Here is a 24,291-nt window from a genome sequence, read left to right on the forward strand (position 1 = left end):
TTTGCACAGCCGAGAGTAACCTGATGTAATCCAGTGCGTGTTACTCATGTCGCGATGGTGAATCCAAAGGTACCAGGAAATCCTACGGAAGGTAGCGGCGGATGAGGGAATCCATCTTTCCCAGCACGCGCAGCAACAATATATTTGTGCAACCTTCCTCGCCATGACCGTGTCCGACCGTGTCCTCCTGCCTCATCTCCCTCGCACACGCGACCACCTCCTTCATGCTCTGGGCAGCCGATCAGCCGACACTCCCACAGTGTGGACCCCCATGACCACCAGTCACCAAGCATATCGCGTATCATAATCTAGTACAATCAAAATTACACCTTGTACACCGTGCCGTCCGCCTCCATCACTTCGTTGCGGTCTGCCATCGTCCGGACAGCCGCCTTGCCCTCGTTTGTGCCGAACATGTCCTCGTTCGCCAAACCCTCATTGACGAGGGGGAGCAGGTCGGCAAAGTCGATGAACCCCTGCGCAGCAGCGTCGTGCTCGAACACGACACCCAGGCGCTCACGGAAGAGGTCGAGACGCTCAGCCGAGATATTGCTGACATTCTCAGCCACAGCCTCGGCGTCCTCCGCCTCGGCCATCTCCACGTCGCCGTCCTCCAGCGCCTGGGCGGCCGCTGCCTCATCCTCTTCTTCCTGCTGGGATGGCCCACGGCGCCTCTGGCTCCGCTCGAGTCGCTCAGCCTTCTCACGCGCACGTTGGCGGTCAGAGGCGGTCGGGGCAGCAATCTCCTCCTCCAAGAGCTCCTCCTCATCTTCCGTGCCGGACTCGTCGTCGCTGCGCGAGGCGCCGTTGTTGAGCTTGCGGCGCTTGCGACGCTCGGGGCGGACCACCTCCTTAAATAGGGCGAAGCGCAGAAGCTCCTCTGCCGCGATGGCGTCGCGCTCGTCCACCTCCTTCGAAAGGCGTGCCTTGGCGTGGGCGGTGGCCAAACGAATCAAGGTCTCGAGGGTACGGGCAGTGAGAGGCGAAGTCTATTATCAGTTTCTTTCCAATGGCGTTTAGCTCACCCTTCGCTGGTTAGAGGCAAGGTCGTCGTTGCGCAGACCAGCATACACGCCGACAATCCAGTCGGCGGCGCCCTTGGTGAGGGTAGGGTGGATGCGGGACTTGGCGTACTGGACGTACTTCTTGACGAAGGCGATCGAGAGCACCTCCTTCTTCTTGTTGGCGCCACGGCCACGCGAAGTAGTCACGCCGCCGTGGAGAAGAGGGTTGTACCTCTCGTAAACTGGCGTCTCGGTCGCCTGAGTCTCCTCAGCGTCACCACCGACATCGAGGTGCTGCTGGATGTTCTCGACCGCCGGCGTGCCCTCCTGTACACCCGGCTGGAGGTAGCGGTGCATGCGGAGGACGTGCTCCGAGATTTGGCGGTCGCGCTGCTCGTCCGAGTCGTCTGTGACGACGAAGAGCAAGTCGAAACGCGAGAGCAACGAGTCGGGAAGGGCGATGTTACGGTGAGGGTCCTTGTGGACGTCATACTGGCCGTAGATGGGGTTGGCAGCGGCGACGACTGAGCAGCGCGCGTTCAGTGTCGTGTGGATACCAGCCTTTGCGATGGTGACGGTCTGCTGCTCCATGACTTCGTGGATGGCTACACGGTCGACATCACTCATTTTGTCGAACTCGTCGATGCACACAACACCACGGTCCGCGAGAACCATGGCACCTGCCTCAAGTCGGCGCTCGCCGGTGTCCTTGTCGGTGGTAACGGCAGCTGTGAGACCAACACCAGACGAACCACGACCGGTGGTTGCGATCGCCAGAGGAGCCGTGTTGAGGACGAAACGCAGCATCTGCGACTTGGCTGTCGAGGGGTCACCGACCATGAGAATGTTGATGTCTCCACGAATGTGACCGCCGTTCTTCAGGTTCTTCTCCTCACCGCCCAGAAGGAGAAGCAAGATCGCCTGTTTGATGTACTGATAACCGTAGATGGAAGGCGCCAAGCTCTCAGAAAGGAGCTTGAAAAGATTCCTCTTGCGTGAGACGAGGTTGATGTTGCGGATGTCGTCGTCGGTAAGCGCAGTGTGGGCGATACCGCCGCCCTGCTTGGACGAGAGGAGGATGACGTTGTTGGCGATGAGAGCGGTGCTGTTGTCAGCTGTGTCACTCCATGTCAGCTCACTGGAAGCCTCGGGATCCCTGTCCACCACCCGAGGACTTGTACACGCCCACGAGCTGAATGCGGTCGCCAGGTTTGCAGACGTCGACGAGGTCGTCAGCGAGCACGACCTCAATACCGCGTGGGAGCTGGCCGGGGGGTGCGCGCTCAGGCATCTCCTGGATGTTGGTGGTCTGGCTGTCGCGGAAGGTGGAAAGGCCGTACTCCATCAACAGCGCATGTCCCTCGCCGTCATCAGTGGGGATGACGGTTGTGGAACCAGTAAGGGTCGAGGATGGTGCGATCATGGTGCCGTCGTGGTAAGAGCGGCTGTGAAACTTCTTTGTTGGTGGGCAGTAGTGAATAGACTTGAGCATCTTGGGGCGGACAAGCGAGCCTGGTTGTCAGATCGTTCCAAGAGGCCTTCAGTGATAACTCACATCGTGTCACAATGCCCTCGAGCGAGACCATCTTGCCGATCTGGTGACTCCTCAGAGTGCGGGGGTTGCAGTGCTGCTGCCCGAAAGAGCCACGCAGTCCAACGTAATCTGCTGTCAGCTGTCTGCTAAGCGTATTTTTCAGCTCACAGTCCTTGTCGCGGATGTCATGACGTGCTGGGTCATGGAGCGCCTGTACCATCTGCCGGACAGCGACCTCAAGGGCAGGGAAGTAGGTAGTGGGTTGAAGCAGCAACCCATCGGCATATGAGCGGTCATAGTCGCGCAGGTCATCAAGGTTAACAATGAGGCGCTGCTGCTCCATGTCAAGCATGCGTTTGATGTCGCCGCGGTAGTTGTAGTTTGCTTGGTTCTGTGGGGTTAATCGCAACCACAAACATTGGGCCCAAGCTCACGTCATCATCAAGGAACTCGACAAACTGGCGGGCGCGATCGCGCATCACGTCGTCTGCTGCGACAAGGGCGGCGTCCTGTGCCGTCACCTCTGCCATTGTGAGTAGATGTAGAGGTTGTGGAGGAGATGAGGATGTATAGAGGAGAGGAGGGAAATAGAGGAGAGGAAGGAGAAAGACAATTAGTGATTGTGGTTGGATAATGGCGACGCGTCAAATGACATTCAGGGTCAACACTCTAACAAGCTAACAATCTACGCGTCTTGAATGACGTGGGAACAAACAAGGAACGTGTTCATCACGTGGATGATTGAATTAGTCCCGCTTGTTACTCGAACTTGCTGTGATTGCTGGGTGGGTGGGTAGCTGGGTGGTTCTGGGAGGTTCGGCGTACCTTATACTGGTATCAGGTGCTCGTCATCGTTGTCGTTTATTTCATCCTTCGATCCCACTTGGTCTGATCAATTCCTCTTTCATCACATCTATCACAAATGTCAACCGCAGAGCAGCTCAAGGCCGAGGCCAACAAGGCATTCTCCGCCAAGAACTTCCCCGAGGCTATCCAGCTCTACTCGGACGCCATTGCCCTCGACCCATCTAATCATGTCTTATTCTCAAACCGTGCTGCCGCCAAGTCCGGTAACCGGGACTACCAGGGCGCTCTCGAGGATGCCGAGAAAGTGAGGGCCAACTTCCGATCTTGATGGGTAGCGGCTGACCACAGTGCATCGAGATCAACCCCCAGTTCTCCAAGGGCTTCCTTCGCAAGGGTGCTGCGCTGCACGGTCTCCGCCAGTACCCCGAGGCGGTGATGGCGTATGAGGAGGGTCTGCAGGTCGAGCCCGAGAGCGCATTGCTCAAGAAGGGCCTGACTGAGGTCCAGAAGGTCATGGACCAGGAGATGGGCGGGCCCAACGATGGCATGGGCATGGGCCAGCTGTTCAGTGACCCCCAGCTCAAGGCTAAGCTCGCGGCCAACCCTAAGACAGCCGGGATGCTGCGCGACCCCTCGTTCGCTGCCAAGATCGACCAGATCGCAGCGTCTGGCGGCAAGACCGACATGACGCAGCTGTTCAGCGACCCGCGCATGCTCACTGTCCTCGGTGTCCTCATGGGTGTTGACATTGTGAGTGCACAACCCCTGGATGCATACTAATACTAGTCTGCCATGGAGCGCCCAGAGGGTTCCAACGAGATGCCACCTGGCACCACCCCTGCTCAGCCTTCGTTCCAGGAGCAGAAGCCTTCCTCGCCAACCAAGGCGCGCGCGCCGTCCCCCAAGAAGGAGGAGCCCAAGGAGGAGCCCATGGAGGTCGACGACGACGACGCCAAAGCGAAGAAGGAGGCAGACGCCATCAAGCTCCAGGGCAACGCGGCATACAAGGCCAGGAAGTTTGACGAGGCGATCGCGCTGTACACCAAGGCGTGGGAGACGTACCCCAAGGACGTTACCTACCTCCTCAACCTGAGCGGTAAGTTTCGTCAGCTAAACGAAAAACTAATGCCAGCCGTCTATTTCGAGCAGGGCGACTACGCCAAGTGCATCGAGGCTGCGGAGAAGGTCATCGAGGAGGGTCGCGAGCTGCGCGCCTCCTACTCGACGTACGCCAAGGCGTACGGGCGTATCGGCAACGCGTACAACAAGCAGGGAGACCTCACAAACGCGATCAAGTTCTACCAGAAGTCGTTGACGGAGCACAGGACGCCCGACGTTCTTACCAAGCTCCGGGAGGCGGAGAAGGCAAAGTCCGAGGCGGACAAGCAGGCGTACATGGACCCCGCAAAGTCTGACGAGGCTCGTGAGGCCGGTAACGCCGAGTTCAAGGCTGGCAAGTTTGCCGACGCCGTCAAGAGCTACACTGAGGCGATCAAGCGTCTTCCGACCGACCCGCGCGCGTACAACAACCGCGCGTCGGCTTACCAGAAGCTGATGGCGTTCCCTGAGGCGCTCAAGGACGCCGAGGCGGCCATGAAGTGCGACCCGACCTTCATCAAGGCGTACATCCGCAAGGCCCTCGTGCAGCAGGCGATGCGGGACAACACCAAGGCGCTCGAGACGCTGCAAAAGGCCATGGATGCTGACAAGGACGGCAAGCACGCCAACGAGATTAACAACAACATGAACCGCATCATGCAGGAGTTGCAGTCGCAGCGCTCGACCGAGACAGACGAGGAGGCATACTCGCGGGCGATGCGTGACCCCGAGGTTGCTGAGATCATGAGCGACCCTATCATGCGCCAGATTCTGTCGGACGCGCAGCAGAACCCATCTGCGCTCATGGACCACATGAAGAACCCGATGATCTCGGAGAAGATCCAGAAGCTCATCAACGCGGGCATTATCCGCACGCGGTAATCGCATATGCAGAGGTAGTTTGGAGGTCGTGGGTCGTATCTGGTAGTCCCGAGTAGTGCATCATGTCATTAGTGTAGTCTTTCCGCTCTTCTGGAGTTGATACCCCCCGACGGAAGTAGTTTCTTTTGAGTTGCTCGACTCAGGGAGGGACTCGGATTGTTGGTGGAGGGCTGTTGAGCAGTTGCAATCTCAACTCTGATCTCAAACCTCTATCCCAAAACGCCTGGAGGACGCTCTCAACATCTGGTACAGCGCTCTCCAACGCCTCACCTCGACATCATGTTCCCTGCGCAGGCATGGAAGAGAGCGACGTACATCCGGAGTTGGCCGGCAGCGCGGCAGGCTCTATCTTGGACGATGGCGGCCAGCACCAGCTCACAGCCAGACCCAACCAATGCTCGTCACGACGTTGAAGCGCCGCGCGAGGTAGCCTCCGATTCCGCGCGCAGCCCATCTCGGCAAGCGCAGCCATCAATCAGCTTCTTCTCTGGCAACCAGCCGAAAGCCAGGAAGCCCAACTCTCGACAGCTCTGCCCTGCCCTTCACTCCATCCAGACGACTCACTCCGGTAAGTCATGCTCCCACACACACTGCTTGTGTCCGCTAATTCTAGATTACAAGGACATGTTGATTCCCTCACGCCTGCTCATGGACGCCCTGACCGTGCCCATGAACAGTAGAGGTGGACCGATCATGGTTCGGCCCAACGGCCGCGACTTTACCAATGCGGAAGAGCGCGAGGACCCCGACGTTAGGATCACGCCGGTGACGCTCTCACAGCGTCTGCTCAAGGACGGCGATCGACTTTTGACTCTTGGCGAAATCGAAGGCGCGGTCGGTGCAGGGGTGAGCATCGACGTGGTCCGGCTTCTGACGGCAGAACAACTTTGTGTGGAAGACGATCTGGGCTCTCCTCCAGAAATTCAAAAGTACCGGCCTGGAGAGCCTTACGGAGGAACAGATCTCGCGCGAGTTGTTCTCCCGCCTCCCCAGTTTGGGCACCAATAAGGCTCATGCACTGTACGGAGACCATTGCTCATTGCTAATGACAGCGCCTACAGCGGCCATCGGACATTGGATGACCTGATGGGCAGCGACAGGGTCAAGGCCAAAACCAAGAACTTTATCCAGCTACTGCAAGTGCAGGACCGCGCGATTCCGCGCGCCGAGGTTGATGAGTTCCGCGAGCGGTTGCAGAATGCGCTCGCTGGCTCCGTCCCAAAGTGTTCGTTAACCACTATTGCGTAGCTGATTCCAGATCGCTTTGAGATTGTCGGCCCATACCGACGCGGCTCAGCGTACACTCAGTCGATCAAGGTACTTGTATGGCACACGGACTTTGAGCGCCACGGACAGGATGACTCTGGCATTAACCAGCTTTATCACAGACTCCAGCAAAACGGGCTGATCAACTTGGAGGACATGATTCAGGGCGGACCGAACTCTCCAGGACAGCACACAACACTTCAGTGCCTCTCATCACTCGACAAGGACCGTCCCGAACGCTTCCTCGATATCCGCATTGTACCGACCGAGAGCGTGCCCTACCGGATTTTCTATGACACGGGGTCGAGCTGGCTCGTGAGCCACATGAGGCTGGAGGCTAAGAAGCGGTACGTTCTCCTCAAATCTCAGCTGACAGAAGTGGACTCGAGCTCTGGGCTCGCGGCTTGTACCCTCTGGGCCAACCGGTGGGTGTAAACATGACCAGAGCTGACGTAGCGCCCCGCACAGACGGCCATCCTCGTCGACAACGAGCGCGAGCTGTTTGAACTCCTCGACGTGCCGTGGATCGAGGTGAGACGCGCCGAGGCCACACTGACAGCAGCCCACACAGCGAGGGCCGAAGGGAGTCAACGTAATGCTGCCCAAGTTGCGCGCGTGGTCGTCTGCGTCCCGCCCATCTCCCGATTATCTGAATCGCGTACTCTCACAGGCGACAGTCGTGAAGCCTGGCCGAATGCACCCGACCAACGTGCCCGAGATCGTCGCCGCCTCGCGCCTTCCCCTCCCGAAGGCGCGCACGCGTGACGTCCCGGCGTTCCCGGCGATCGACATCGGGGGCTCCACCACCGACATCGACATGATCCAGCGGCGCGCGGCGGCCAGCCTGTCGCGTAGCCGCTTTGAGAAGGAGGAGCTGAAGCGCGTCGAGCGGCAGCAGCGCGAGGGGGCCGAGGCGTAGGGCGTAATGTGTGCAGATTAATCCAGGGAGAAGTTTAGACGCATCGCATTAGAGCATATTCAAGTATCACAATAAGCATTAGCATTTTGACCTCCACCGGCCTAGTCTGGTCCGCGTCCGATTGATTGCCACCCAACTCACATCCGCCATCGAACTCTGACTCTACCCTAAACACGTCACGTAAGCCGCGCGTAATAGGCATCAACGGTAACATCTACCACACCATGACTGCGGGCTATGTCCCTCTCGCGACGTCGCCACGGGGCTCGGCCTCTGCGCTCGTCGATGACCGCGCCGCGCCCGAGGTGGATGAGGCCGCCGTCGTCGTGCTGGGCGAAGACACAGTCACGCCCTTTGTATGGGCCCTGGTCTGCGCTGCAGCGATCTCAGGCCTGTTATTCGGGTACGCCTTCCCGTCCCTTCATCCACTGACAGCAGCTACGACACGGGCGTGATTAGCGGTACACTGTGAGCTGTCTCTTTCTTATCAGCTGACAACAGTGTCGTGATAGGCACCGACCTCGGCGCCGAACTCACAACCCACCAGAAGGAGGCGATAACGAGCGCGACGACTCTCGGTGCCCTCTTCGGCGGCCTGGGCGCCGGCGCACTTTCAGACGCTCGGGGGCGGAAAGGCGTCCTCTTCCTAGCCAACATCGTCTTTATAGTCGGCGCGCTCCTCCAGGCCGCGGCACACGCCGTCTCCACCATGGTAGTTGGGCGTTTCATTGTCGGCCTCGGAGTCGGCCTTGCGTCATGCATTGCGCCGCTGTATATCGGTGAACTGGCGCCTACTCGGATGCGTGGTCGGCTGGTGACTGTAAACGCGGTCGTGTGCACCTTTGGCCAAGTCGTGGCTTACAGTACGCCCAAATGAGAGAAGGACTAATGGCAGCGATCGGTGCACTGTTCGCCCGCGCGCCGGGAGGATGGCGATGGATGGTCGGACTCGGCGCGCTTCCGGCCGCGGTACAGCTCGCTTCCCTCGGCTTCCTCCCCGAATCTCGTGCGCTGTACAGTGTGTAGAGCTGACACCAGCGCGTATCCTCCTCCTTCGCGGTGACACGCGTGCCGTTGAGCGCGTCTTGGCACGGGTGTATCCGCTCGCTACTAAGGGTGACGTCGCGCGTAAGGTCGAGATCATGGCTCGGGCCGTGGCCCAGAGCGTCGAGATCGAGAAGACTACGACGATGCGCCAGCGCGCCGCCAGTTTGTTCCGCGTCGGCGCGTACCGCCGGGCTCTAGGTGCGTCCGCTTCATTGCGTATGTCAAGTTGACGGCAGTGATCGGGTGCGGGCTGCAGGCGCTGCAGCAGGCGTGTGGATTCAACACTTTGATGGTGAGCAAAGAAAGAACTATCGCTGCTGACGGACAGTACTAGTAGGTCTCGAGAAGTCTTTGGGACACCTACTGCGCATACTAACATCAGCTCTGCATCCATCTTTGCCGCAATGGGGTTCAAGAACGCCACCGCGACTGGATTGATTATCGCCACGGTCAACTGCGTTTTCACGCTCGTCGCGCTCAAGGTACAGCTTTCTCGGATTCGTCGCCAGCTGACAACAGATCATTGACCCGATCGGACGCCGTCCCATCATGCTCTACACAGTACCATTGATGGCGCTTGCGTTATTCTCAACGTCATTCTTCTTCGGCCGTGCGTCCACGTCCACCCCCTTCACCGCTGACAGTAGAATTGACGCACGGCACGGACGGCGTCCTGGTGCCCGGCACCGAATACCCTCGCTCTCAAGCACTGCTCGTTCTGCTGAGTATGATGTTCTTCGTCGCGGCCTACGCGACCGGTAGCGGCAACATCCCATGGCAGCAGGGCGAGCTCTTTCCCCTCGAAGTCCGAGGGCTGGGGACGAGCCTGTGCACCGCGACAAACTGGAGCGTCAACCTGCTCGTGGCAGCGACGTTCCTCTCACTTATGGAGGCTGCCACGCCCGCCGGCGCGTTTGCGCTGTACGCGGTGGTGTGCCTTGTGGGGTGGGTGTTCGTGTGGCGTTGTTACCCCGAGACCTCGGGGTTGAGCCTTGAGGAAGTGTCGGAAGTGTTTGCGGACGATTTTGGGGTGAAGAAGAGCGATGCGATGCGGCGCGCACACGGATTGGGTGCGGCGCGTGTCTAGATTGTAGATGATCTTGATGTATGTCTGTCTGTCTGTCTGTCTGTCCATCCTTCCTGCCCCACTCCAACTACCCAGCTCCCTCGCAATAATCACCGGGTATGAACCCCGAGATGCCGATACCATCGGCCTCCTCCGTCCCCCGTGTCCATTGCCCACTGCACTTGGCATCTTGCTCCTGCCTCCTCCCACACTGCAATGGCAACCCAGACCCAGACCCAGACCCAGGCCGAGACGCGACCCAGCGTCCTCCGCCTGCGCGGCGGCGACGAAGCAACCAAGCTCAAACTGGCACGTCGTCCCTCTTTTTTCTTCTAACCCCAGCGCCAACACCACAAGGAACGCCTCGCCGGCGCCTTCCGCATCTTTGCGAGACTGGGCTACGACGAGGGTGTAGCGGGCCACATAACGGTGCGCGATGTTGTAAACCCGCACGGTACGTTCCTCTTCTTGCTGGTACTCATGCAGCGTTCTGGGTCAACCCGTACGGCGTGGCATTCGACCAGATGACGGCGTCGGATCTACTGCTTATCGACCATGACGGGAACGTGTTGGGTGGCGGAAAGGACGGGGACGGACAGCTGTTCAATGCTGCGGGGTTTGCTATCCATGGCTCGATCCATCGACAACGGCAGGATATCCATGCCGCGGCGCATTCCCACTCGTATTTTGGCAGGGCGTTCAGCTGTCTCGGTCGCAATATCGATTTGGCCTCTGTTGGTATGTTATATCTTAGATGGACGGGGCTAATTCCAGAGGGAGCACAGTATGGCGAGACGGTGCGGTTATATGATGATTTTGGAGGAGTCGTCCTTGATGACGCAGAGGGGTTGGCTATTTGCAAAGCCTTGGGACCAGCAGGTAAAGGCGCCATCCTCCAGAATCACGGTATCCTCACCGCAGCCGGGACTGTCGATGCCGCAGTCGCCTACTTTGTTCGCCTGGAGAGGCTTTGCCAGGCCCAACTTGAGGCTGATGCCGCTGATGGGCCCCGCGTCCTCACCGACAGTGAGGTGCATGCCGTGTTTGCCGAGCAGGGCGGGGAAGAGGTCGCCTACGAGCAGGCACAGGAGTTGTACGAGTGGCTCGAGGCGGTCGACGGCCAGGATTACAAGTTGTAGGTCTTGGGTGACGGGAGATCTGCACAATGTACATGTACATCGAGGAAAGACTCCTTATAAACCCTCATTCTGCCTTCGACCGTGCACACGTACCCTTCGTTCTAGCAATTGCTCACTTCTGCTGGTCATCTTCACCAGGCCATCTCTACTCTCCTTAGTTGCTGACGCTCCGGTGGCTATTAACGCCCAGGCTCGCCAGGAGGGAGCGGTCAAGACCGAGATCGGAAAACAGATCGTCGCAGTACTCAGCAAAATCGCAGGCGCATCCCTCGTCGGTGGGAAGGTGGCCTGCGTTGCACGTCCAGACGACGCGGTCCAGGATGGCCTTGCCAAGCTTGCTCCCCGTCATGGACTTGTTGTTGGCTGTCCTAAGCGCCGCCGCCAGCTCAGGCGACACATCGTGCTTGGCAACCGAGCTCGCCGCCGGGACGAACTGCTTCTTGCGCTTGATGCGCCGCTTCGCCTTGAACGGCACTTTGGGTGCGTCGATGCGCGGGCGGCGCTTGAAACCATTGCCCCGTGGGTTCGCCGTCGTTAGGTTATCGTCCTTCATCCCCTCGTCCTCGACGTCCTTGAAGGCAAGAGCGAGGAACCGGCGGTAGTGTTCGTGGGTAAGGTCCTTGTGGATGCTCTCCGAGAGGAACCAGAGAGACACCTCGAGTCCAGGGTAGTGAAGCTCGTCCAGTGTCGGCAGGGCGACCATGAGCTCGATCGCACCACAGACAAGGACGACTGATCTCATGGGGTCGATCGGGTTGTCAGGCTGGAGTTAATTGTTGCGACACTGGGTGAACCCACCGAGATAATACGAGTCTCAAGAGTGGTCCGAACGACTTCAAGGTCAGGCCACTTGCTTGTGTCGGCGAGGAAAGCATCAACCACGTAGTCGGCAAACTGATGAGTTAGCCTCCGCTGAAAACATGTACACACCTGCGAGACAGTGTCCGGTTCGAGGCGGTAGAATCCAGCGGGGTCGTACACTACCACCCACTGGGAGGTGACGAACACGACAAACCAACGATTGTGCATCTCAGAAATGAAGATGACGCGGTCGAGCTCATGGACATTGACCTGAGGTAAGCACGAGTTGACTGGACCACCTTCCCTCACTTACATCGGGGAGACCAACAGACTCGAGCGCATTCCTCAGCGAGTCGCTGCTCTTGGCCTTGGAGTGGCATGCACAGCGCGGATAAAGAGACTCTGAGAACTGTGTGCCACACAGGAGCACGTCGTGTGGGGCGCAGATCGAGCCGAGGAAGGCGTGGACAATGCGGGAATCGGCGGCGCGAACAGCATCGACGTCGAGACTCTTGCAGTGCGTGGTGACATGCTTCCACAGGGAACCTCCGCCGCGACCGGCCGGCTTCGACCGAGACACCTTGTTGCACTTGCCTTTGCCCTCGGCTCTCTTGGACTTGGCCGCCACGGCGAACTCGGCGCTGTCGTCGTCGTCCTCACTCTCTGAGGGGTTCAGGTACGCCGAATCGCAGACTGGGCCTTCCCAGCTCCCAGAGGAATACCAGTCGTCCACGATCGCCTGTGACGTGGTCTGGTGTTAGGCGTTCATCTTCGAAGTATGGCTTCGAAGTGTGAAATTGAATATGGAGCAACACTCACTGGTAGAGCAGGGAAGGCGTCGAGGAAGGTGTCGCGCCACACATCAAGGGGAAGGGTGATCTTGGGTGTTGATCCGGATCCATCCTGCTTTTTGCGTTGGTTTGGGTCGCGTGTGCTGGAGACTCTCTTCACTTGCTTTGGGCTGCTTGACGAAGGCAGAGTTGGAGAGGAGGAATACGAGCCTGATGGGCCGCCGGTGCGGGGGGTGCTGGGACGCGGCGAGTAAGGGGAAGAGGAGGAGCTTGCGCCGGGGATGCTACTCCACATGGTGAGATGGTGAGAACTGTGAGGGGAGGAGGTGCTAAGGTTGGATGTGAGTGCAAGCAAGGAAGTGTGAATGGAAGCTGGAGATGAATGGAAAGGAAGATGTGACGATGAAGATGAAATGTAGTTGGATACCCTTATCGTGTCAGTTCTAAGAGGAGGTGTGTGTACGTGCGTGCGTTCGGCGTGTGTGCGTGTCTGTGGGTCTGTAGTGGTGACAAAAGGAAGGTTAGTGTAAATCCGGACAGTCATCCCACTCTCCGCAAAGTGGAAGCTAGTTTGTGTGTATGAGTGTAAGTAATGAGTGTTGTAATGGGTGTGTGTGTGTGGTGTATGAAGGCCGTGCATAGTTATAACCTTTTAGGTTTTGAGTCATAAGTCATCATGAGCCAGGCAATGACCATGACGTATGTCAAGGCAATGACATGCGGCACGATGATATGGCGATCCGATGATCCACTTGGGAATAAGAGAGTAAGAGAGTAAGCCGACAAAGGTCCCAGGACTAGTCTCCGGTGGTATTCAACTCGTGGTGAACCAGCAAACAGGAAAAGAAATCAGGCACGTCGACACCTCCTTCTACCTCAGCTCTATCCTGTTCAAAGAGATGCGAGGCATTGCCCAAGCACCGTCAGCACGTGTTCCCAACTTGATCTCCCGGGAAGTAGCAACAGCGAGACTCGTGGATTGCAGAGCTCACCAGCTCCAGAATCCCCGCTCCCTCTTTTGGACTCGCCATTACACCGTGGTAATTCAAGTAAAGGCATGGAACGGTGGATGCTCTGGTCCGGTCCGAAGTCTGAGGCGATGCAGCCGATTACAAGATGACAGCACTGTGCCAGACACAAGGCGCGGATGAGTAATGAGCCTATGCTGAAGCGATTAGAGGGCACACGCAAGTGCATGAACCTCTGTCAATGTCAAGGGCAGCGGGCAGTTGGAGGTATTCTTGTTGGTAGCTCGAAATGGCAGGGCAGGAATGCGGGAGTGTGATGTATGATGCTTGATTCGTGGGACTGGGAGCCGACGTAATCTTGGAATCATATCATTAGACCTGGGCTATGGTGAATCCAGGGTCAGGCAAAGGACAGGGCGATGCCATGACCCTGCCGCTTTGATATATTTGGCACAGCATTGGGGGAGAGGGGGGTGGGGAAGGTGCGGGCAGCATAGGCAAGCAAGAAGACACACCCTATACTTTACCATTGCTGGCAAGCCGAGAGCCATTTTGAGAGACAGGAGAAGGGGTCTGGGTCAGTGCAGTGGTTGGTCAGATCCGTCGGTTTGTTGACAGCAGCCGAATTGTGGAATGCTGCTTGGCACGCGTTTTCGGCTCAGGTGAGAAGAGGGTGAATTGGGTTCAGCAGGTGGCCCAATGTCTGAGTTGAGAGACATGAGCCTTGTCGAGTTTCAACAGTTTGCTGCTCTGGCCTTCATGGCTTGATCGTCAGGACAAGACAAAACAACGAGGACGCCACCGTTTAGCCCTTGACCCGCCCTCCTATGGACTTCATCCCTCATGCCCTCAACTCCTCAACGCCTCAACGCCTCTGACCTCGTGACCTCACTCTGTTTGCAACCGCAACGGTCCATCCCTTGCACAGCTCATGGTTCTCATGGTCTCAAAGTTGCCTTGCGCACGGCCGGCTCTCTGCCACCCTCGTACCGGTTCAATAGGCCATTGACTCCGATGCAAGCAGGGAAGACACTAAGATACCAGATCGTGCGCCAGTGCAAGCAACTCGCCGCACAGACCACCATTATTGATTCCCTCGCACTCAGCCACCCACGCACCTGCATTACTCGGCTCAAAGAGTCACCATACAGACTCGACGGCCAGCCCTACATCATCCCCCATACATCACGTTCCTTTCTCGCTAATCTCTCTCCTCATTTCTCATTCTCCTACACTCATTCGCTTGTCTCACAGTATCGAGATTCAACAGACAGAATGGCGCCTCTTGCCTTGGCCCTCGCTGCTGCCGTCGCTGCGGCCCCCCTCGTACGCGCCGGAGTCTACCCCATCGCCGAGTCTATGGCGGGGGACACCTTCCTGTGAGTACCCGGCGGGAGAGGTGAGAGAGGAGGAGGGGAGTCGACAAGTAAGCGGAGATCGCGGCAGTGCCGCCGATGCGATTCTCACCATCACCATTGCATCGATTTGACGTCGACACACCTTTCTGGCTCGTTGGGTGCATTGCACCGGTCGCCCAGGCGTCAGTGCACGGACGCTTTGTGACCTTTATTCTCGTCTTTGCGATCGGGTGGAAACTGAGTACCGGCTGACATCTCCAGGCAGGGTTGGAACTGGCCAGACAGCTTCTACGACAACACCACCAGGTGAGGACGTCGTATTCCGTGTGCAATGTTCAGGCAACTGACCACCGTAGCGGTGAGGTGTTCTGGTATGGCTCGGCCGAGTGGAACAGCTCAAGCCCACTCATCTACAAGACTGCCAAGGGTACAACAATCATGAAGGGTACGTCGATCGTCTTCGCCTATCCCGGGATATCCAGTGTGGCTGGGAAGGGCCACGGAGTGTGGACTCGAGGCTAACGTTACAGTCGACGACACCTCGACCGTCGTTGCCAACCCCTGGCACACTACCAAGCGCTTCGCTCCCAAGCTTCTCAGCAAGCGCGCATACGGTGTTGGCACCGTCTGGGTTCTTGACGCGATCCACATGCCCTACGGCTGCAGTGTCTGGCCCGCTTTCTGGACCGTCGGCCCCAAGTGGCCTGTTGGTAAATGCAGCTAATCGGACGCCACTCACTCCAGGCGGTGAGATTGACATCATGGAGGGTATCCACAACCAGCCCGTCAACCAGATGGCGCTCCATTCTGCCGAGGACGGCTGCTACGCGCCTCAGACCAACCAGGCCCTCATGACGGGTGACTGGGGATCGCTCAACTGCTCCATCGGCTACTCGTACGGTTCGGGCTGCACGGCCCGTGACACTGACCCTGCGTCCTACGGTGCCGGCTTTGCTGCTGCCGGTGGAGGTGTCTTTGTTGCAGAGTGGGCTCCAGAGGCTATCAAGATCTGGTTCATCCCGCGTGCCCGGGTCCCAGCCGCCCTGACCGCCGATGCCAAGTCGATTGACACGAGCACCCTTGGTACACCGACTGGCTACTGGGGTAACAAGGATTGCACCTTCACGCGCTACTTTGGCCGTAAGTAGTTTTGAATTGCGTCGACGTTGGCTGACCCATCCAAGCTCAGACTCTTATTCTCCAGACCACTCTTTGCGGCGTCTGGGCTGGGCTTGAAAGCACCCTCGCTGCCAACGGTTGCACTGGCTACGCCTCGGGCGAGGACTGGTGAGCGAATTGTTAATTCGCGGCTGACTCTTAGCTACACCACTTACGTTAACGGCGACGGCTCCAACTACCGTACCGCCTACTACGAGATCAACTACGTCAACATCTTCAACGCTGCGGTCTCGACCACACCTGGTGTCGAGGGCGGTCTCCCAGCCGACGGGCCTGTCGCCGGCAACAACAACCTGGGCCGCCAGCAAGCCACCTCGGTCTCGTCCTCGATCACGACCGAGGCAGACGGCGCGACTTCGCTTGTCCAGGTCACGGTGACCCAGAACGTCCCCGACGTCGCCGATGCTCCCACTGCCGTCACGACTGCTTCCCGTAAGAGTGGTGCCAAGTCGCGTATCGGTTCTGCCCTTGCGCTTGCTTCTCTTGCTGTCTTTGTCGCTGGCCTCTTCTAAACGACGACCTGCTTATAGATCGTACAGTATTTGCCGAGTAATCTGAAGATGGGCTGGTTGACACCAACTGCCACAACTGGACAATCCTCATGGACATGTGTATACGAATAACTGCTGCTGCGTCTCTGGTGCGTTGTGACTTGGGTGCCGTCTGTGAGGTCGACCTCGTCACATCAAAACTTCTGGGTGATTTCCAACCAAAAGTTAGGGCTATTGAAAGCTCTGTTCCCCGCCAGGGAGTTGAACCCTGCTCTTTCGCGGTGATTCCTGGCTGTTGACCAGGCTCTCTCGACTGAGAGGCGAATATACTAACCGATATACTAGCGAGGAGGCGTTGTTATATGTTCCTGGGACTTTCCCTCACTTCAAGAAGCAATTGGTAGGGTTTAGTTGAGCTGGAACGAATGTAGTAACGCCGGTGAGTGTTTTGATATCGACGAGCAGTGTTTTGGTAACGTGGACAGCATTTTGGGTGGCGAGAGGAATAAGTGTGTCGGGTACAGGAATGTCGGTGATCGCCGAGAGCATCATCACGTCATACGAACCTAATCGCAGTGAGTAAAACCCTTGTCTCATCAAGCATGAAACAGCAGACATTCCCAATGCATCGATTAGAATCCATCACTAGGTCCTCACGCTCCGTTCCGCTCAGCCAGGACGTCGGCAAACGCCTGGTCCATGATGGCAATGCCCTCGGCAATCTCCTCTGGCGTGATGGTAAGAGGTGGGGCAATGCGGAATGTCCCGCCCATGCCCTTGAGCTGGACGACGTTGCAGCTCAGCCCGAGCTGCATGCATCGCTCGCTGATGCGTGTGCCGAGTTCGTCGGCTGGTTTCTTGTCGGCCTCGACGATCTCGATCCCCATCATCAACCCGCGACCACGCACATCGCCGATGCACGGGTACTTTTTCTGGAGACTGAGCAGACCGTGTTTCAGCAGCTCGCCCTTCTCGGCAGCCTGCTTGTCCATCCGATCACGCGTGATAATCTCGCACACCTTTGCTCCCACCGCTGCGACGAGAGGGTCGTTCAGGTGGGTCGTGTAGTAGAAGAATCCACGTTCGGAGCATACCCTCTCAATGTCCTCGGTGACAATTGTCGCGCCGAGTGGCAGACCGGCGCCGAGCGTCTTGGATAAAGTGAGAATATCGGGGACGACGCCTTCGTGCTCGAATGCAAACATGTCTACGGTCAGTGTTGAATGTAGGGAGACTCACCGCCAGTACGGCCCATGCCTGTCTGGGCCTCGTCGACGATGAGGAGCATGCCGCGTTTCTCGCAGTGTTGCTTGAGAGCCTTGAGATATCCTTCCGGGAGAGTGAGGATTCCGCCGGTCGATACGATCGGCTCGATTATGACGGCCGCGAGAGCGCCTGTGCTCTGCCGGTCAATCAAGTCCCAACCGTAATCGAGTTCGGTGCGCCAATCGTAGCTCCCGTCCGAGTGCCGGAATGGCGAGCGGTACGCATATGGCACCGGCAAGATGAGGTTGCCAGGCAGCTGTGGGCCGTAGCCTTTACGACCGACAGAAAAGGTAGCTGCGCCGGAACCATGTGTCATGCCGTGGTACGAGGCGCTGAGGGACACGATCTCGTGGCCGCCCGTATACATCTTTGCCATCTTGAGGGCACATTCGTTTGTCTCGCTGCCGGTCGAGAGGAACATACACTTGTTGAGTTGGGGGGGAAGCATGTTTGTGAGCGCCTCGGCGAGATCGACGACCGGGTCCGAGATCATGCCACTGAACAGGTGGTCCAGGTTACGCATGTACTCGTCGACGACTTGTACGATTTCTGGGTGACCGCTGCATGTCAGTGTGGTAGGTGGGTAAATCTCACTGGCCAAGCACCGACGACATCTGGCCCGAGGTCCAGTCGAGCACCCGCTTACCGCTCTCGTCCTGCGGTCAGCTGAGAAAAGAGTGGATAACTCACCCACATCACCGTACCCTGGGCGCGTACGATACGGACCGCGCTCCACTGTCCGCCATATCGGATCAGCTTGGAGTTCGCGACCTTCCAGAAGTCGGCGTTGGAGCGGGTGGGCTTGGACACCTCGGGGTGCACGATGCCGGTCATTTCGTCTGTGTCGATCGGTGAATTAGGTTAGAGGAGGAGGAGAGTTGCCGTTCGTCTCTTTGTGACTGTGAGGGATCCCGTGCTGTATCGGATGGGCTTCTGACTTCTCCATGCTGACGTCTTAAGTATACGCATTGATCTAGGCCTACGCAGCACAGAATGATGCGGAGACACACGGCGGAAGAGCAACTGTTGCCCGATAACGGGCAAGCGGGCAGCTTGCCCGCAAACTGATCTGGGCATGTTGCAAACACCCGTCTGATGCCCACCAAGACCCAACACTCGCAGATGACCGAGAGTCGCGGCCGGCCAAGCTGCCCGCAAATGTCAAAGTGTTCTCCCAGTCTTGGCACTAGCAAGCGGATGGCACGGCAACGACATATGTCGGGCAAGAGCGCGGGCAAGATATAAGCCATCGCCGATCCCACACCGCCACATCTTCAGGTGTAGATCTCATCTGATCAACTGCCTCACACCCACACCTCCCGAGCCAAAAGATTTGGCTGAGCAATTGAATGCCCTGTTGACGAGAGTGGGATTCGAACCCACGTCCGAAGACTGCGGAGATGTTATCGTCCAAATCCAACTCGAGGATCGGACAGTCACCTTAACACAGCGCCTTAGACCGCTCGGCCATCTCGCCGATAGATGCTGGTGTGCAGCGCGTGGCCATGTTGTGGTGGCGAGGGTTAGCGTGATGGTTAGGCGAGACAGGGGCTGGGGGGGGGGGGGGTGCGGAAGTGGGGTAGGCCAGCGGGGAACCGGATTCCACTCTTTGCGGCCTCGATATCTGATTGCTTAACGAACGTGTAGTGAGTAGCTTGGGATACAAGTTGTCGTCAAGTGACGCACCCAGGGTCACCTCTTCACGTTGGAGTAGTCGCTGCGCCTTTCCGTTGGTAGTCGCACCTTTACGTTGGAGAGCGACTAGACTCGCTCAGAACGCCTTGATGCTTGTGGCGACGTACCATCATTTAGCAGATATTGCTCACTGCGAGTCTTTCCAGGCCCTCAGCCATCTTGTCGTATGATCAATTGTGTTCCTGGACTTGTTCTCGACACGATAGCGGCCCTGGTGCGGGGTCCGGTATTGTCGGGGTCCAGATCGCGTTTGGCAAGGTGCCTACAGTAGTGAGTGTAGCTGGACGGACTGATGGACGCATGTAGGTGCCAGTTACGCTGGGCTTCGGACGTAACTGAAACGACGGCAGGAGGGGCAGGGGATCTCTAACGTCACGTGGAGATGGACAGGGCCATGACAAGGTCGCGACGGGAAGCTTGGGATTCCGGATTTCTCGGGGTGTGGCGAATTGCATGTGGCAGTTGCAAGATGCATTGAATATCGAAAAGAAATCAGAGGCGACTCACAGTAACAACGGCTGGGACGTAGTAAATAATGAGGTTGGATGGCTTACTAGTACAAGCGATGTTGAATGGGAGGGAGACAAGCACGCCCAAAGCGCCAAAATTACGTTACATGCTCATAAATGCAAAGATGGCCGATGTGTCCTTTGTCAACCATTGATTACTCGCGGAGATAGGCGTCACCAGTAACCGCGGAACGGACACGCCAGCATACCCGTATGAATCGTCCACACAATGCGGTCACGCAGAACGCGGCTCGCTGACATATCCTTGGTGTACAGCGGTGACTGGGCGGCAGAGGGGCGGTCGAATGACGGGGGAATGGCGAGCGTGATGCCTTGCGCGAGAAGCTTGGACCACAGCCCGAGATAGACTGGGAGCGAGCGGTCGCCAATCGGAGCCGGAGAGGAGCCGAACATTTCGAGTGCTGCGCAGGCCAACAGAACTGTGTGTCTCTGCGGGACGCGATCAGGTGGCTGCGGTGTCAGCGACGCTAGTTCCTGGGGGGACAGGGACTTTTATTCTCTAGACTGCCAATCTTGGGGCCTGGGCTCCATCGGAGACAAGTTTATTACTCACACGAAGATGTCTCACTTCCACCCGCATGGGCTCCTGACCGATTGTTTCAGCCACAGCTCGCATCACCTCGTCTCTGACCTGAAATCAGCGCCGTGGTGGCCATTTACTCACAATATCGGCCTCAGTAGCATCGAGCGCGTGTCCTGCATCGTAGATCAACACCAAGCCTGTTACTGTGTCCGCAGCTGCCACAATCCAGTCCCTGCCGATAAGGACAGGTAAGATTCCAGTGACAGGTCCATCCTCTCGTTCTCTCCGTCGCTTGCGTGTGCGGGCGCTCTTCTCTGCACGCGTGGACTCTGACTCTTCGCTGGCCTGATGTTAGCCTGACAATCCGTTCCAAGGAACCCTGGAGCTGGGAGCAGAACTAACCGTGTGCCTACTGGAGCCCTCTCTTCTCCGCTCAGCATTGCTCCGCGCAGTGATACGTTCCCCAATTTCTCGCCATGCACCGACAAGATGCGTACGTGGCATGGTCAGGTCGTATGGCGCCATCTGCGTCTGCAGAGCGTCGATGACCGTTTCCATACGCCGCGCAAACGCCCCAACAGTCACAATCTCACCGGCAAGAACTGCCTCGGGATCTGAACGTGAAACGTCCGAGGCGGACGCGGATGCCGACCCTACTCCCTTGATCGAGCCCTTCTCACTGGTAGCTCGGCTGGATGGAGGCTCCCCGCGTTCACCGCCATAAAATGCCATTATGCGTGCGTAAGATGGAAGGTCGTTCGCGTGCCGAGATACAACCCAGGTGTCGCACGACTTGAGTGCCATCTCGAGTACCGTACCACACCATGACTGCCGTCAGCACCACATTCTTGTGGCAGGCGAGGTCGAGCCAAGCCAATAGGAGAACACATTGGTCTGGCCCGCGGGAGAGTCTAGGCTTATGCCAGCCCAGCCTAATTCGGCTTTGGCGTTTGGGCTTGTGCCTTACCACTAGCGATCCCTCACCTCCCACCCCACTCCACACCTGCAAACAGTCCTCACACATCACAAATGACCCTCCTAGAAAGACCCCCGTGTCCTTTTTGTTTGAGACTGGCACTCACAGAAAGCGGTGGTAGGCGGTGAATTGCATGGTAGTACAGGGTTGCACTTTCCCATCCGTTAAAACCCCCCGGTGCTGGGCTGGCTGAAGTGTCAGCCGCGGTCTGTGACCGGTGCGAGGTGCTGTGTTCGTCATCGTCGTCATCGTGTTCGTCGTGTTCGTGTCGTTCGAGTTTGCGTACACTCCCGGCTTTCTCCCTACCCTTATCTGTTCTCTCCTCGCGTCCCTCTCTTATGCGTGGAGCATCCCCTCGATCTCCGCCGTACTCCAATGGGGGTAAGCGGATCTCGCGCCCTTCGTAACCTCTTCGCGGTCGTGAGGCCTCATACTCTCGCCTCGGCCCTCCCATCTCGTATTCGTGCGGCAGTCTTCCAACCTCGCGCACTCCGGGGAGCCTCTCGCCTTCGTAATCTTGCTTCCCATGACGCGCCCCATGACGCGCCCGCTCAATCTCTCGAGTCCGCGGGCCCGTGTCAAACTCGCGCGATGACCGTATCGGCCCGGATTCTCGTGGAGGAGCTGGTTCGTATTCACGACTTGGATCTCGTCTCGGGTCCTTGAGTTGGGTCGGAGGAGAAACGGGTGTGAAGGGAGGACGGTTCCGTAAAGGGGTGCGCTCGGGTTGCAGATGTTGCGAATGATGAACAGCCGATGTCCACGCAGTCGTTGTCGAAGTGGAGGGCGTGGTTGCTGACATTGGCGTCGTGAGAGAGGGAGCAGCGCGGTGATTGAGGTCGAGTTTATCGGGCGGAATGCGTTCTTCGCCACCCCTGGAAGTTGTCCACCATGCGCGACGATTCGAGCTCGGCGGTGGCGAGGTCATATGGTCGACGGTGATGGGTGGGGGAGGAGGAGTTTGGGTAGGAGGTGGCCCACGAACGCCTTGAGGAATCTCCGGTTCCAGTTCCAGTCCTGCGAGATCTTGAAGGGGCTACGTGATTCAAAACCCAGCATCCAAGACTAGGAACCAACTGGCGTCGACTGCGATGCGATGATTGGAGAGTCGACAGGAGAGCAGGTCTTGCGAGATTCTGCTTGAGGTTGGACGATGAGGAGATGACCAAGTTATTGATGCGCAAGTGACTCGACCCTAAGGTTCAAAGGCTTTGCTAAGACGGGATGACACAGGGCAGTGTGGGGAAATGTCGCGGCACGCGCGAATGGGATGTCCGAAACGCGTCAATGACTAACACACTCTGAATGCGATGCCGGCGGAGATGAATCGTTGAGGCGAGTCGAAGGAATGCGTTGTGGGTGATGGCCAACAAGTGGATTGCACTATCGCTAAAAGCAAAGACAAACACAATGAAGCAGTGAAGGATTGGATGATTGAATGATGACGATATGAATGATTAGTATGCACTGTAACAGCGGGTGACAAGCCATGTTCAAAAGAGTTACCGCTTACAAAACCCGAAGGGTCGGGCCTGGTAAGTTCGGCCCTGTAAAAGTCGACGTCTGGAGTATCAAGGGGTAAGATGAATCAAATCAACATGGTAGTATTGTAGTTTCAAATCATCAATTAGACCCATTAGAAATAGGCAAATCAGGCGGAAACGACACAGAAGGGCCAGGGGGAAGTCGAAGCAGCATAGCCCTTAGGGCTGGGATACGTTCCCGAGGCCGTCAACTTGTCTCTTCCGTGGGCTTGGCCAAGTTCTACAGCACGAGATGTGGCGATTAATTGACCAGACTGTACATTTGCTGTGCAACCCCTCTACTCATCTACTGACAACAGGGACAGGGACTGTCACAGGTGCAACATTCATATCGCTTTGAGCTTTGCAGGCAAGCCAAGAGTTGCCAGGATCCATATTACAGGTGACGCCTGAACTATCCCCTCGCGACCCTTGTCCGCATTTGCCCCCTCATTGATACTGTATGCCGTTCAACTCGCAAGTCGGGCCTTTTAGTTGAAAACGGAGACTATTTGCTAACTTTGCCCCCAGAATATAGGTGCCTGATGTTGCTTTGGAACTTGATAAGGGGCATCCGTCACAAATCACAAACATTCAACAGTCATGACCCTAGTTTCAGTTTCAGGCTCTTTGTAAGTCTTATGTAAGGGTCTGGGGTTACGTGCCTAAACCTTCTTTAAAAGGTCAAAGTCATTCAAACCTCTGTGTTTGGTAAGGTGTTCGGAAGCATCTGTACCTCAAAAATCAAGCTACCGTACAACCGCTACATACCGCTTTGGATGCTCTAATGTAGTGTAAAGTACAGGCCGAGTTTCCTGGCCATCGTAAACAACCCTAGCTTCCGTGTTCAACGTACCAACCCTCAGTTCGTCGCGTGCGTTTTTGAGGAGGATGAGAGTCGACATGTGACAGGCCTCCTTTGTCGAGCAAGGTCACGGCTCAGTTATTGTTTCCTGGAGCTCGACAGTCGGTTGGTGCTGACCATGCCTAGACGCATGCCTGAATAGGAGGTGGAGCTGTCGCGGCTCCACATGATGAGCCCACGAGTTGAAAGCGTCATGACGTGTTCGGGAGCCACAGAGGCACACTGCTAACAGAAGTGAAACGGCCAACAGCCACGCGGGGCATGATCGGTATGAGCCGCTTGGAAACAACGAGATTTGGTTCCCCAGCCCTGACCTATGACTAGTCTGCCATAACCTCCGAACAAGTCCACCAAGGCAGAATATGTGACCTGCCAAGTTCACCACAGTAACCATCATGCTCCGATATAGACAAGGATTCCGTCATGCTCCTCACACTCCACGTTTCAGGCTACCCGCCAAGCCCCAATCATCGACAGCCTGTGGCATGTGGTGATAATGATGCGATCGAAGAACTGGCTCAAGGTAAGGACAGATCTCCATGGTGGCATTCTATGTGGCAGGT

General features: G+C 57.3%; 8 protein-coding genes across 8 annotated transcripts; 4 read left to right on the plus strand and 4 right to left on the minus strand.

Moving 5' to 3' along the window:
* Window positions 1-323: 323 nt before the first annotated feature.
* MCM3 (uncharacterized protein) lies at window positions 324-3,068 on the minus strand (the record flags this gene model as incomplete). The annotated part of the gene is made up of 6 exons (XM_060601800.1): window positions 324-989; window positions 1,026-2,109; window positions 2,144-2,516; window positions 2,560-2,667; window positions 2,707-2,929; window positions 2,973-3,068. The coding sequence occupies 6 exons, from the start codon at window positions 3,066-3,068 to the stop codon at window positions 324-326; spliced, it is 2,550 nt and encodes an 849-aa protein (XP_060453119.1).
* Window positions 3,069-3,460: 392 nt separating this feature from the next.
* On the plus strand, window positions 3,461-5,325 carry STI1 (uncharacterized protein; the record flags this gene model as incomplete). Its single annotated transcript, XM_060601811.1, has 4 exons — window positions 3,461-3,649; window positions 3,694-4,095; window positions 4,132-4,441; window positions 4,478-5,325. The coding sequence occupies 4 exons, from the start codon at window positions 3,461-3,463 to the stop codon at window positions 5,323-5,325; spliced, it is 1,749 nt and encodes a 582-aa protein (XP_060453120.1).
* A 279-nt stretch (window positions 5,326-5,604) lies between these two features.
* On the plus strand, window positions 5,605-7,510 carry CcaverHIS019_0105730 (uncharacterized protein; the record flags this gene model as incomplete). Its single annotated transcript, XM_060601822.1, has 8 exons — window positions 5,605-5,893; window positions 5,939-6,171; window positions 6,206-6,345; window positions 6,378-6,550; window positions 6,584-6,938; window positions 6,971-7,016; window positions 7,048-7,122; window positions 7,154-7,510. The coding sequence occupies 8 exons, from the start codon at window positions 5,605-5,607 to the stop codon at window positions 7,508-7,510; spliced, it is 1,668 nt and encodes a 555-aa protein (XP_060453121.1).
* A 224-nt stretch (window positions 7,511-7,734) lies between these two features.
* Window positions 7,735-10,762, plus strand: CcaverHIS019_0105740 (uncharacterized protein; the record flags this gene model as incomplete). Its single annotated transcript, XM_060601833.1, has 13 exons — window positions 7,735-7,913; window positions 7,949-7,978; window positions 8,012-8,373; window positions 8,406-8,516; window positions 8,549-8,755; window positions 8,794-8,849; window positions 8,886-8,890; window positions 8,940-9,039; window positions 9,077-9,167; window positions 9,205-9,638; window positions 9,966-10,077; window positions 10,110-10,361; window positions 10,398-10,762. The coding sequence occupies 13 exons, from the start codon at window positions 7,735-7,737 to the stop codon at window positions 10,760-10,762; spliced, it is 2,304 nt and encodes a 767-aa protein (XP_060453122.1).
* Window positions 10,763-10,916: 154 nt separating this feature from the next.
* On the minus strand, window positions 10,917-12,649 carry CcaverHIS019_0105750 (uncharacterized protein; the record flags this gene model as incomplete). Its single annotated transcript, XM_060601844.1, has 5 exons — window positions 10,917-11,525; window positions 11,561-11,656; window positions 11,693-11,833; window positions 11,877-12,314; window positions 12,383-12,649. The coding sequence occupies 5 exons, from the start codon at window positions 12,647-12,649 to the stop codon at window positions 10,917-10,919; spliced, it is 1,551 nt and encodes a 516-aa protein (XP_060453123.1).
* Window positions 12,650-14,597: 1,948 nt separating this feature from the next.
* Window positions 14,598-16,371, plus strand: CcaverHIS019_0105760 (uncharacterized protein; the record flags this gene model as incomplete). The annotated part of the gene is made up of 7 exons (XM_060601855.1): window positions 14,598-14,701; window positions 14,942-14,986; window positions 15,037-15,125; window positions 15,211-15,390; window positions 15,425-15,820; window positions 15,865-15,967; window positions 16,002-16,371. 7 exons carry the CDS (start codon window positions 14,598-14,600, stop codon window positions 16,369-16,371), a joined length of 1,287 nt encoding a protein of 428 aa, XP_060453124.1.
* Window positions 16,372-17,003: 632 nt separating this feature from the next.
* CcaverHIS019_0105770 (uncharacterized protein) lies at window positions 17,004-18,450 on the minus strand (the record flags this gene model as incomplete). The annotated part of the gene is made up of 4 exons (XM_060601866.1): window positions 17,004-17,557; window positions 17,590-18,176; window positions 18,211-18,272; window positions 18,307-18,450. The coding sequence occupies 4 exons, from the start codon at window positions 18,448-18,450 to the stop codon at window positions 17,004-17,006; spliced, it is 1,347 nt and encodes a 448-aa protein (XP_060453125.1).
* Window positions 18,451-19,994: 1,544 nt separating this feature from the next.
* CcaverHIS019_0105780 (uncharacterized protein) lies at window positions 19,995-21,475 on the minus strand (the record flags this gene model as incomplete). Its single annotated transcript, XM_060601877.1, has 6 exons — window positions 19,995-20,291; window positions 20,395-20,472; window positions 20,506-20,709; window positions 20,767-21,043; window positions 21,178-21,192; window positions 21,447-21,475. 6 exons carry the CDS (start codon window positions 21,473-21,475, stop codon window positions 19,995-19,997), a joined length of 900 nt encoding a protein of 299 aa, XP_060453126.1.
* Between the last annotated feature and the right edge of the window lie 2,816 nt (window positions 21,476-24,291).

Source organism: Cutaneotrichosporon cavernicola (assembly GCF_030864355.1).
Source record: "Cutaneotrichosporon cavernicola HIS019 DNA, chromosome: 1".
In the NCBI taxonomy this organism is placed as follows: domain Eukaryota; kingdom Fungi; phylum Basidiomycota; class Tremellomycetes; order Trichosporonales; family Trichosporonaceae; genus Cutaneotrichosporon; species Cutaneotrichosporon cavernicola.